This window comes from Fringilla coelebs, assembly GCF_963513975.1.
Source record: "Fringilla coelebs genome assembly, chromosome: 3".
Classification (NCBI taxonomy): domain Eukaryota; kingdom Metazoa; phylum Chordata; class Aves; order Passeriformes; family Fringillidae; genus Fringilla; species Fringilla coelebs.
In genome coordinates, this window is record NC_140030.1 from 15,989,064 (window position 1) to 16,000,741 (window position 11,678).

General features: G+C 46.3%; 2 protein-coding genes across 2 annotated transcripts in view; one reads left to right on the forward strand and one right to left on the reverse strand.

Annotated features, from left to right (window-relative positions):
- ADAM17 (ADAM metallopeptidase domain 17) overlaps positions 1 to 4,233 on the forward strand; it is a 35,077-nt gene extending 30,844 nt beyond the window's left edge. The window contains exons 18-19 of the mRNA XM_084203744.1: positions 158 to 214; positions 1,793 to 4,233. Coding sequence (XP_084059870.1) covers positions 158 to 214; positions 1,793 to 2,143 — 408 coding nt within the window. The 3' untranslated portion in view covers positions 2,144 to 4,233. The remainder of the gene's footprint in view (positions 1 to 157; positions 215 to 1,792) is intronic.
- Positions 4,234 to 5,484: 1,251 nt separating this feature from the next.
- IAH1 (isoamyl acetate hydrolyzing esterase 1 (putative)) lies at positions 5,485 to 11,192 on the reverse strand. Its single transcript, XM_084203746.1, has 6 exons — positions 11,078 to 11,192; positions 9,937 to 9,989; positions 9,328 to 9,476; positions 8,354 to 8,515; positions 6,477 to 6,595; positions 5,485 to 5,792 (listed from the first exon to the last, which is right to left on the reverse strand). Exons 1-6 carry the CDS (start codon positions 11,156 to 11,158, stop codon positions 5,625 to 5,627), a joined length of 732 nt encoding a protein of 243 aa, XP_084059872.1. The 5' UTR covers positions 11,159 to 11,192; the 3' UTR covers positions 5,485 to 5,624.
- Between the last annotated feature and the right edge of the window lie 486 nt (positions 11,193 to 11,678).

Below are 11,678 nucleotides of genomic sequence, written 5' to 3' on the forward strand. Positions count from 1 at the left end.
GGTGCTGTGTCCACAAGCACTCCTGGGATGAATGGGAAAGCATGGGAAACAGGGGAAGGGAAGTAGGGGACCTCACAGACTGCTGAGTCCTTGCAGGAAAAAGGAGTCTTTGCCATAGGGAAATAACTTTCTTATTTTGTTGTGTGTTTTTCAATAGGACAAGAAATTGGACAAGCAGTATGAGGAGAACACAAAGTCCCTGTTTTGCCCCAGTGTAAGTTGCTGTCTAAGTCTGAATTGGCAGAATGCTGTCCTATGTGTATTGGAAAACCTCAACCTCCAGTGTCTGCAAAATATTTACCAAAAGAGTAGTAAGAGAGAGCCCGGAGTCCCATGCTGCAGAGGGGTGAATCCATGAGAGGGGAAGCTGGTTTCTGAACTAGCTTCTGTTCCCTCTTACCAAGCATTGCAGCATGGCAGCTCTTCCTGTAAGAGCTGAGCCTTGCTGGCAGAGCCTGTGTGGTGCAGCAGAGAGGGGCAGGAAGCCACTCTGCTCTGCAGAGCACGGCTTCACCTGTGTCCAGCAGCTCCTCAGCACAGCCCACTGGGCAGCACCAGCCACAGGCTGCTAGTTCCCAGCCAAGTGGAGTCATTGGAGCATGAGGCTCAAAAATCTCTGCAAAATGCTGCAGAATGGCTGTTTGCAGGAGGTGGCTTCTAGCAGCCAGATCTGCTACAGCCTTCCAGTTGCTCAAGGGTCACATCAGCAGCACTTCTAACCTTGCAGATAATGAGCTGGGAGAGGGGAGAGCAAAAAAGTGCCAAGATAAATTTTAATTACAGTCCAGCACAGGGCATCTTGTGACATGGAGGTTTGGGTATCCTGTCTCGTGCTTTGACAATCCAGTTCCTATTAAGAACTAAAATATTCAGTTAAGGAAAAGTTGTTCTGTTAGGGGAAGGGAAAAAAAGCCTTGCGGAGCTCTTGTACAACCATTGGAAGAAGCATAGTAAAGTCAGAGACTACTGAGGCAGAGTGCCTGTCATCTACTGTGACAGAACTGAGGGTGATCTTAGTTTCAGTGCCCCACAGCTGTGACATGAGAAAAGTTATTTTAGTGCTTCTTACCTGCATTCAGTTGAGAAGGTCCCAGAGGCAGGAGAGAGAGCACAGGTATAGCCAATGGCCTTCTTCCACCAGCAACAGTTTAACAGATTTTGTGTCTTTTGAATCTGCTGAGGATGGAGAGTTGGGAAATGATAGCAGGTAAACATCTCATTCTTCCCAGTATTAACATTTTTTCCTTGGGGAATTTTTATGCTTAGAGATATCTGGATATTTTCCAAACCATGCTGAAATAGTAGCAGACATCAATGGACTTCAACTTAATCTGGGTTGAGTTACGATGACAGTGATCCCTGCAGTGTTTGACCCTGTGTTCACTGGAGTTCTTGTACATGAGACCATAAACTCTCCAAGTTGGAGGACTGGAATAAGCTGTACCTTGGACTGTTTCCCTACACTGAGCTCTGTGCCATGTAGCTTGACCCTGCATTTCCAGTCCTAGGCTTTGCCAAAGCAGTTTGGGCCCCAGGAAGGAAGGGCCGACTCACCAGCTCTTCCCAGTGAGGCTGTCACCTGTGATACTTTTACAGAGGAGGAAGCAGAGACAGAACAGCCTTTCTGCCTTTAGGGAGTGGCACAGAGGACATGGCAGCCTTTAAGCTGTTTCCACAGGAGTGCAGCTGCTCCTCAGAACGTGCCTCCTCCCTTAGAAAAATGCTGCAAAAATCGAACCCTGGACTAGCTGCTGGTTGCTTTGCCAGTGACGTGGCCGCTTGTGTCTTGCAGAACGTGGAGATGCTCAGCAGCCTGGACTCGGCCTCCGTGCGCATCATCAAGCCCTTCCCTGCGGCGCCGGCCGCCAGCCGGCACCAGCCGCTGCAGCCGCTGGCGCCCGCGCCCGCCGCGCCCGCGCCGCCCAAGCAGGAGCACCAGCGCATGGACACCATCCAGGAGGACCCCAGCACCGACTCGCACATCGACGAGGACGCCTTTGAGAAGGACCCTTTCCCAAACAGCAGCTCCGCCGCCAAATCTTTTGAGGACTTGACAGACCACCCTGTCATTAGGAGTGAGAAAGCCTCATCCTTCAAACTGCAGCGCCAGAACCGCGTGGACAGCAAAGAAACAGAGTGCTAGTGTCCTGCTGCCCTCTTAATCTGTGACTCCTGTCTGCAAAACAAGGATCTGAAACCATTTCATTTCTATAAATATAAATATATGTATATATATTTTTGTGAGGGAGTGGGAGAATAAGGAAGTGACCTACTGCAGATGCTGGTCATGTGTATGACCTTCCTTAAACTACATTTATTAGAGCATTATATCTTTTAAAAAGGAAAATCCAAACTAGAACTGGCTTGTTTTTGAAGCTTTTTGGATTTGTTTTTCTACTTCCTTGACCTTTAACATTTCCTTCAACCTGTGGTGCAAAACCAAGTATCCTGATGGATATTGGATTGTGTATATCGGCCTTTTTTTATAATTTAATATTTTGTAGTCTGACAGCACTGATAGACAAAATTAAGGGGCTTTTAAAACCAAAATGAACTCTGCAGTATGTTCCATAATAGAGTAGATAATTTAGCAGTTTAAGGTACATGTAACCAAAAGCCTAAGAAAATGCCTTGAGAACAGAAAGAGTAATGAAACAGGTAAAAATACAGTCTCGCAGCATTCAGTAAAATGCATAATCAGAATAAAGAAGCTTAAAATGCCCAGCTTCTGTATAAATAAAAGGATCACAGAGGCTGTTACACTGTACACAGTGCATGAGAAATGCTCCTCTAGCATGAAACTCTTCTGCCTCAGTGGTGAGGCTGTCTTGTCTTGGTGGCTTTTGTTGGGAGCTTCCTACTCTGCACTAAGGTTTGTGTGTCGCAGGTGTCTGGTTGGAGAAAGAAGTGTAAAGGAAGAAATCGTTTATGCAGGTGACATTTTAAACTGCTGTTTACAGCAGTTTTGGTGCAGAAATGTTTCTCCAAATGTTATTTTTAAATAGGCAACACTATTGTTGAAATTTTCAAATTACTGAGCTCAGTTTTCTGCGGTCTCTTGTGGCCTTTGGAAGCTCCTACTGCATGAATGATGGGAAAAAATCACTCCACTGCAGAGGAGGAGGTATTTGTTTAAAAACAATTGTGAATTTAATAAAGAAATAAACCTTTGTTAAAACTTGCAGGGTAAGTATAAGGAGGAAATCTTGTGAATACAGATACTCACACAGGTAGTAAAACATGATGTTAGAAGCTGATAATTGGATGGTGTACACCTGGAGATCTGTCAGAGGAGCTGGGACTGGCACATGCGCAGTTTTAGCTTAGTAGCAGATGGATGGATACAGCAGAGTCACAGAGCAACTGTCCTGGAGTACAGCAGCACCTTCATTCTGCGGCTGTTTTCTCCCACAATAATCTGTTGATAAAACTGACAGAACATGGCCAAGGGCAGAACCATTTAACTCTTTCAAGCCTGGACTCAGACACTGGGATGTGGGGCTGCAGTGGGCCAGTGTTTTTAAATGTGAGGGAAAGGAACTGAACCTGTGCTGCAACGTTGTGTGAGTGCTGCCTCTCATCCACAGCCAAGGATACTTGTTACACTAGTTACTTGAATGTGTGCCTTATGGTATTCCTATCTGACTAGCTATTATGTTTTATATGCTGGTTTTGAACTTTGTTTGGGGTTGTTTGTTTTTTGTTCAGGTTTTCTTTTTTTGATTCAGTGCAAAGTACACATGTAAGGAGTTAATTTAATTCCCAATAAAATAAAAGCTTTTTATATTAAAATCAGTTAAATAAGAGTTGTTTCTATGCAGTCCTTTTCTAAAAGATCTCCATTCTCTGGTTGTCAAAGCCTGGGTTAAAGTCTGGCATGCAGCCAGGCAGGAGCCAGGATTTCTGACTGCTCCTTTCTGAGCTCAGATGCTGCAGAGGCCAGACCTGGACTATGAGGGTGCAGACCTGCAGTGTGAGGGTTGCCTGCTTCCTGGAGCTGGAATGCCATGTGTCCTGCAGCTTATCATCAGTTCAGATGGTGACAGTAAATGCCTGAGAGAGGGGGGTGTGCTCAAATGCCTGTTCAGCTACCAAATCTGTGAGCACATGTTCTCAGCACAAAGGTCTTTACATCCCAGGTGAAAACCAGGCAGTGGTAGGTGCTTGGCAGCACGGAAACAGAGATTTGGAGCAGGCCCTGGAAATCACTGAATCCATCCCCCAGCCTGAGCTGCAGTCCAGGAACTGAAAGCAGTACTTGCATGGTTTGTTCATAACATCTAGGGCAGGAAGATCCACAGCTTTCCCCTAGGAACCCCTTCTGCTGTTCAGCTAGTATTTACTGTAAGCATTTATTACAGAAAGGATAGTCCAGTTTAATACTCATAAATATTTATATATCAAACTTGCTTCTGCTCTGGCTCCAGGCAAATGAAAAATACTTATGGTTCAGTTTATAACACTGTTACACAGTAGATGACAGGTCTTGGCTAGCTTGTCTTGATTATTTAATGAAGCAAAGGCAATCTAATGGCACTGACAGTGCAGGACAGCATGACAGCCTCTCATTACTCTCTCACCCCCCCACATAATAAGCCCACCTGTTCCATCTCAATTGTTAATACAGCCCAGAATTATGGAGGGGTTATATTTGCAGTGATACACCATTTGATTTTTATGCATGTTAGTTGTATCCTCATTTTTGCTGCTAGCTGGCTTGCTACTCAATCATTTCCCAAACCATTTTTTTCCATACTTGTTGAATTTCATTTAGGTTGCAGATAATGTTGGTTTTTTTTTTTTTTGTTTTGTTTTGTTTTGTTTGTAAAGGCAGTTTTGTAGTCTGTGTTCTCTTGGCCAAAACCTGCATAGTCTGCAGTACTTACATATTAGATGAGTTGTAAAATTATTTTAACAACTCATTTAAAAGGTCTTCTTAACTTGATGGCAAATGACAAACGATGCAGCTTTGTCAGCAGAGATGCAGACCTTTTCTAGTAGTTTCTCCAAAGTCATATTTCACCAGTTTTATACTGCCCAAAAACATGCACTGGTCTGAAACCTGTGCCTATACAGAAGAGCTGGGTATAAAGAAGCTGCTGCTGGTGCCAGAGTAAGTTAAATTTTAAAAGCCCTGCTCTAAACTACTCTCTATCAATACCAAAGCCACAGTAAAACTTGGGGAACTGCTGTATTACATCCAAACTAATTTGGACTGACACCAACTGCTCTTGACAAACTCCACCCTACTGCCTCTTACGAGCTCCTCTGTGTTCAAAGCAAGTAGATGGTATTAATCATAGTGGCAAGGCCAGGAACTGCTCAGGGCAGCCTCTATCCCTTGGCCACAGAACAGCTGAGACTCATTTTCCTCTGAGTCCTCCAAGGAGAGAGCTACTCATCCCCACAGCTATCCTGGCAACAGCAGCATGAAGAAAAACCACCTCAGGACACACCCAAGTGGTCTCACCTTTATTGTCCCACAGACCAAAAGAAGGGGACAGAGAAGAGCATTCTTGGGGCCTCCCCAGTGCCATGTTCCCTGAGGACACAGTTTGCAGCATGTCTGCACAATGAGCTGGCTCTGTCTGGTGGGGCTGCCTCGGCTCCTCCCTGCAGGGCTGTCACAGGAGACTGGCCTCGGGGTTCGTGTGGTCCACGTCACGCCAGTAAGGAAGCAGAGAAGGAAGGGCAGACAGTTTGTTTTCCAGGCGTGACCAAAGCTGAGCTGCTAGAAAGCTGTTGCCTTTTGTTGATAAGTGAAGACCATCAGACAAATAGGAAGAGAAATCCTAAAAGTGAGGTTAAAACCATGTATTAGTGGATTTGCTAGCTGCAAAGAGACAGCCTTTAGTAATTCTTCAAAGCCAGCTGGTAAACTGGTTTTATTTTTCACTGTTTATGCTAAAATGTTAAGGGAATGTTCTGATGGCCAAAATCACTGCTATTCATCAGTAAAAGATCATAGGATTAAGTGGTGTAATCAAAAGTCATCAGTCTACTGCATCGGGGAGAGCAGGGGAGAGAAAACGTTCAGGGTCCGAACTGGAGTTATCTGCTCACAGGAAAAGTCTCCCATGGATGAGTTTGGATATTTGGTCAGAAGCATCAGCAACACCCTTGTGCAGCCAGATTTGACCTCGAAATTAGCCCAACACTGCACAGTGGGTTGGACAAGAAACCTCCAGAGGCCACTTCCCACCTAAACTATTCCATGACTCAAGTTCAAGGAAAAGGCTATTAAGATATGATGTACTCGGGATATTGGCTAACCAAGCACCACGGCCAGGTTGTATACAGTTTTATTTCTCACTGCCAACTATGAAGCACTCTGGATTATTTTTTCCCTTCCCTGAAGTGTAATTTGGATGTACCTTGTAGCATTTCAGTGATAATGCAGCACCACCAGTTCCTCTGTGCTAAATGATGCATTTCACAATTCGTCACAGCTGCAGTTATTTCTGCTTTCATCGTACCTGATTCTTCTGCATCAGGCTCCAGAGGTCGAGCACGTCCGTGCCGCACTCCCGGGCCACCTGGACGCAGGCCTGGGCGTACTGCCCCGTGGTGGCATTGCAGCGGTTCAGTTTGTCACCTGCCAAGCAGAAACAAGGACAACATCCAGCACCCGCCACTGATGCAGCACCATTTCAGTCTTCACACACCATCTGCATCAGGTGTTAAACCAGCAGACATAACCAATCACAAACGAAATCCAAAGCACAGCAATGTAAGTGGCTGGAAGCTACAGCTTGTGTGGTCTTTTTCAGGGCACCCTTTGGTTCTGAGTCACTTGAAAATGTCTCTTTTGAAGAAATGCATCAGCTTGAGAGAGAAGCAACGCAACAAGCAGACAGTATAATTCTGCTGCTCACAGCTCTCACTTTCTGGCAAGCTTCAGGTGAAAGCAGTGCTTAGATTTAAAACTCTTCATACACCTGCTAAGGCAGGTAAAACAGTTAAGTAAATGGAAATGTATTTACAAGTTGCCTTCTGCTTTTTGTCTGACTGCACATGCAACTGCTCCTTGCAGTAGCCCTCTTGCTAATTTTCACACCTGGATGAATGCTCCTGTGACCATCACCATCCTCCAGCTTCCCATCTCTCCTTTGATATCTGACAAAACTAGAAACAGGCAGAAAGCTTCTCCTTGATTCTGAAGGGCAGATGGTCTGATATTGCTGCTTATTGTGCCCACAATACTTCATTTGCCATCCATGGTCTGAGATCACCCTGTCTTTTGTTCCATCCCTAGACAGTACTCTGTTTTAGACACATGCTGGCAGATTCAATGCTGCAAATTCAAGTTTCCTCCCCTCCTAGCCCATAAAAAGGACAGTTTTAAGAGGAAATTGGTTAACAGTACAAGTGCTCCTTGACAGCTGGGAGCCAGATAAGCAGCATTTGAGGTGTGCCCACATTGACATGACATCAAAGCCTCCCAATGCAAAATCATACAATAATGTTGTCTAATTTAACGCAGCTTAAACTTAGGGTCATCTTCAAACTTTTACTACTTTGATTGAAAACATGACTCAGGATATGCAACACCACCTAAATCATAGAAAACTGTGCCACAAAGGTACCAGCTCTGTATATCTATGTACTATGTATTTGTACCTGACCTAACTCAAACGTTTTTTTTAAATTTGCAAGAACTGGACAAGATGTCCCAACAAAAGAAAAGAGCACATACTCTCAGGAGGTAAAAACTGTCACTGCTGGAGTCAACGGGATTATGGCAATTTCCACCAGCTCAGTAACACGAAGTAAGTGGTGCTATTATGTCTCTAATTTTAGAATTAGCTTAAATAGCATAATGGGAAATAATTTAACTACCTCCTTCTTCTTTTCCAGGCACTTTTATTAGCATCCTTAGAATATGATATTCTCTGGTATTGTTTTTTTTAACTTTAAAATAAACCTGGCTGGGATAGTACTGCTTATCCAAACAGATGTGAAATCTGCTGTACCCAGTAAAAACTTTTCTAAGGCTCACAATGCCAACATTTCTTCAACTATTTGTATTATTCTGGAAGCTGCTGGGACATGATGGAATCTGCCTAGGACATGCTGACAAACCCCATGTTCTTAGAGGGCAGCCACTTCTGTCAGTTCTATGCATTAACACATCAATCAACACTTTGGAAAAGACGTTTGTCATTACTCGGCAGTTACTCCATGAGCTTATCCAGAAGTTGTTTAGTACAACAGCAGCCCTTTTCCAACAAGTCAGAGAACATGACTGTAACATGACATACTCATGAAGGAAACCACCTGAAACCTGGGATCTGTCACTTAACACTCCACTAGTAAAATGCAGAAATTCCACCCATCCTCATCACTCCTTTACCTTTGGCAAGACATGCCTTTTCCCAAGCTGATTCCTGAAGAGGTGGGGGTGTAATCAAAATAATCTTGTCTGCAGTAATGTCTACTGACTTCAGGTACTGCACCATGCTCTTGAGGTTGGCCGCGTACTCCTCCAAAGGAACGTGCTGCTTAGGGTTCAGCTCTGTCAGGGGTGGAGCACATGAGTCAGTGGGGCTGAGCCCCCTGCAGGCTTCTTGCCCAGCATAACAGCCCTTTTACACAGTATGGCCATGGACACTCAGTTCCAGTATGCAGTTCCCCTCAATCACGGATTCGGGAGGTGTGGTAGGAAAATTCTGTTCCTCGATACTCAAAGCAGACAAATCAAGAGTTTAAAGACGGCATTTCCAACAGGCAAATAAGGCACAGGGAAAAAAAAACCCAACAGTTGGGTTTTCTAAGACGCTTTTTTCACAACTTTGTATCAGAAAATATAATCACCTCAAATCTCACCTGAACCAAAACCCGAGATTTCCAATATTGTTGAAAATTTTGGAAAGCCCCATGGACATACAGTCAGTCCTTCATGTGCTGATGTTATCATTTTGATTAGACTCTGCATCCTGCTATGCTCATCTGAAAGAGAATCCAAATGCTACCTTCCCTCCTTTCCTCAGCCCATCTGCTGAGAACTCATCAGTCTCCTTTAAAGACAGAAGAAACAACTGGATGCCCAACTCCAATTTTAGGCAACTGCTACACAACTAAGTCTTGAGCCTCCTGAAATTTATTTTTCTAGTATTAAAACTTGGTGATAGGGAGAGAAATTGAAGGCACTGCATAGTTTAAATACAAATGAAAACAAACCTCTGTATAAATGGAAAGAGAGTAATCAGTTCCTAGAGAAGCAGCAGGAAAAGCCTATTCTGAAATGTTCTGCCTATTCTGCTAAACTGTAAAACTGTTTTAAGAGAACAGGTCACAGGAAAAAAACAAGAAAGCAAGCTACTCTACCTTTTAAAGCACTGTCATTGGCTCCAAAGAAGATAGTAACTGCAGCAATACTGTCAGCACTAGTACTTTCAGTGACCAGTCTTGGAAGAATCAGCTTGGCCCATCTGGTGTTGTACCCTGAGATCCCACGGTTCACAACATCACATTTCCTGAAACAGAGACACATATCAAAAAGAACATCTCTCCTCTGTCCACCAAAACCTTGGAAGGTTTGAACCATTCTGTCAGGCCATCTGCCTCCATCCCTCTCAGGAAAAATGAGATGTCATGTGAGTTTTCAATGAGATCATGCTTTGAAAGTGCACACACAGGCTGCACATGTACTGTTTACCTGTTACACCGTGGAACCAGGACAACAATCTTGACAATCACTAAGGGATTTTTAATTTCCACTCAAGCTTTGAGTGTAAACACCCAATGAATATTTTCACCAGTTTTGGGCATGCTGCCCAGAAGGCAATTGCACTTCACTGAGTAAATAAATGTCAATAAATAAACGTGTATTAAGTATTAACTGCTGTTGGGTTTCATTTAGCAAAACTCCATGACTTTCTGCAAGCTAGAAAGTCATGCTAGAAAGAAGCTTACTTTTGAAATTTAAGCTCTTACCTGACCAGCCTCTCAGCAAGGAATGCTCCCCAGCCATTTTCCTGGAAGGAGTACTGAAAACAAGGAAAAAGGTTAGATCCTCACTGGAAGGACTTGTTCCCCAGAGCTCAGCCCCATCACTGGCACCTTCCCACCTGAAAAGCTCTTGTGCCTGGCCTCTGGCACTGCTGCTGGTGCATCTCCTCCCTCCCTGCCCTGTCCCTCTGAGGTCAAACACTCCTGGTTTTAACCAGGCACACCACCGGCCTCTGAGGCAACACAGGGCTGGTACCTCTGGAGGGATGGACCTGTGACCCCTTCAAAATCCAAACTGAATGCTGTTGGACTGCAGTTTCATTTTGGCCAGTGAGGGTTTGCTGTGTTTGGAATATTTTTCTACTTTATTTCTAAGATCCTTTCATTCTGAAGAGCACCTCTCAAAAATCATCCCTCTTCAGAGAGTTCAGTTTAATACCTACCTCTTCCAGAAACAGAAAAACTAATTCCTTCCCTTTGTTCCCACTGCTGCACCATCCTCTCTGCTACAATTCTGCAGTGAGTCGGCTTAGACACCCATCTTCCATTAAAGACAAACCCGGGCTCTGGTTACTTTTTCATCAGAGCACCTCCGTGACCCAGCACACAACCCATGCAACAGAAAGCAGCACCCAAAATCAACGCCAAGAAGCTGCTGCTGCCTCAGAGCTGTTCGCCAGGCGCAGTCACCTCAGTGGAGGAGCTGTCTCCGGCCTGGGCGAGCGGGAGCGGGGATGGCCCAGGAGCCACCAGGGCAGACACAGCTCCCTGCAGGCGGCACGGGCAGCGCGCTGGGCCCCCCGCATGGAAAATGCCCCTGACACCGCAACACCCCAGCGACACCTTCACCTTCGCGCCTCTAGAGCTCCTGTGACACGGCCCCGAATCTCACATTCGCCCACAGGCGCGAAGGCCCCGGCGCAGCCTCAGGGCGGCCCCGGGGGTGTGACCGGGCCGAGCGCGCTCCCGCTGCGGCCGCCGGACCGTCCCTTTCCCGCCGCTGGGCGCCGGAGCTCAGAGCAACGCCGGCATGCAGCCGGGCCGCCGGCCCCGGAGCGGGGAGCCGGGCTGGCCACGGAGCTCCGTGCGGGAATTGCGGGGCCAGGCGCGGCCGGGCGGGCACTACCTCAGTGATGGAGTCTCCGAAGAGCAGGACGCGAGGCCAGCGCAGGAGCCGCCCGCGGGCTCCCGCCTCCGCCAGCGCCATGGCCGCGGCCGGACATCCGCCAGGAGCGGCGGCCTCGCCGCTTCCTCCGCAGCGGGAAACGGGGCGGGCCGGTGGAAGGCCGCGGTAACAAACCGGGCGCAGGTTCCAGCTCCATTCAGTGTTTTATGGCCTCTTTAAAAGGCTCAGTGGCGCAGGGAGGGCGCGCCCGGGCAGCCGCGGACCCACCCCTCACACACCGCCCGTGCCGGCTGGAAGCGCTCCCGACAGAACGCACCCAAGTTCATGCTCTTTATCTGTTTCAAAGAGAGACTTCCTTCTTAAGAAAATGCAATTGCCTCATTTAAAAGACTTCATGTTCAGCCTGCTAACAACACAATTTGGGGGGGAAAGTGTCGTTAATTTTGCTAATCTTACTACTATGAAGATCATCGTTTGACAACTGCAGCTACCTCAGAGCATCAATGCCACTGTATTTGGAATTCTGCTCTGTGTCCTGCAGTGTCTGATACCCCGTGTCCTTTCTCCCAGGCCGGGGTGGGCACTGGCTTGGGGCACCAAG

Excerpts from the sequence above, each read along its gene's own strand:
- IAH1 (XM_084203746.1), bottom strand. The coding sequence starts at position 11,158 with ATGGCGCTGGCGGAGGCGGGAGCCCGCGGGCGGCTCCTGCGCTGGCCT. Across the intron at positions 9,477-9,936 it reads CTTGCTGAGAGGCTGGTCAG|GAAATGTGATGTTGTGAACC; the intron begins GTAAGAGCTTAA and ends TCTCTGTTTCAG. Across the intron at positions 8,516-9,327 it reads CAATGACAGTGCTTTAAAAG|AGCTGAACCCTAAGCAGCAC; the intron begins GTAGAGTAGCTT and ends CACCCCTGACAG.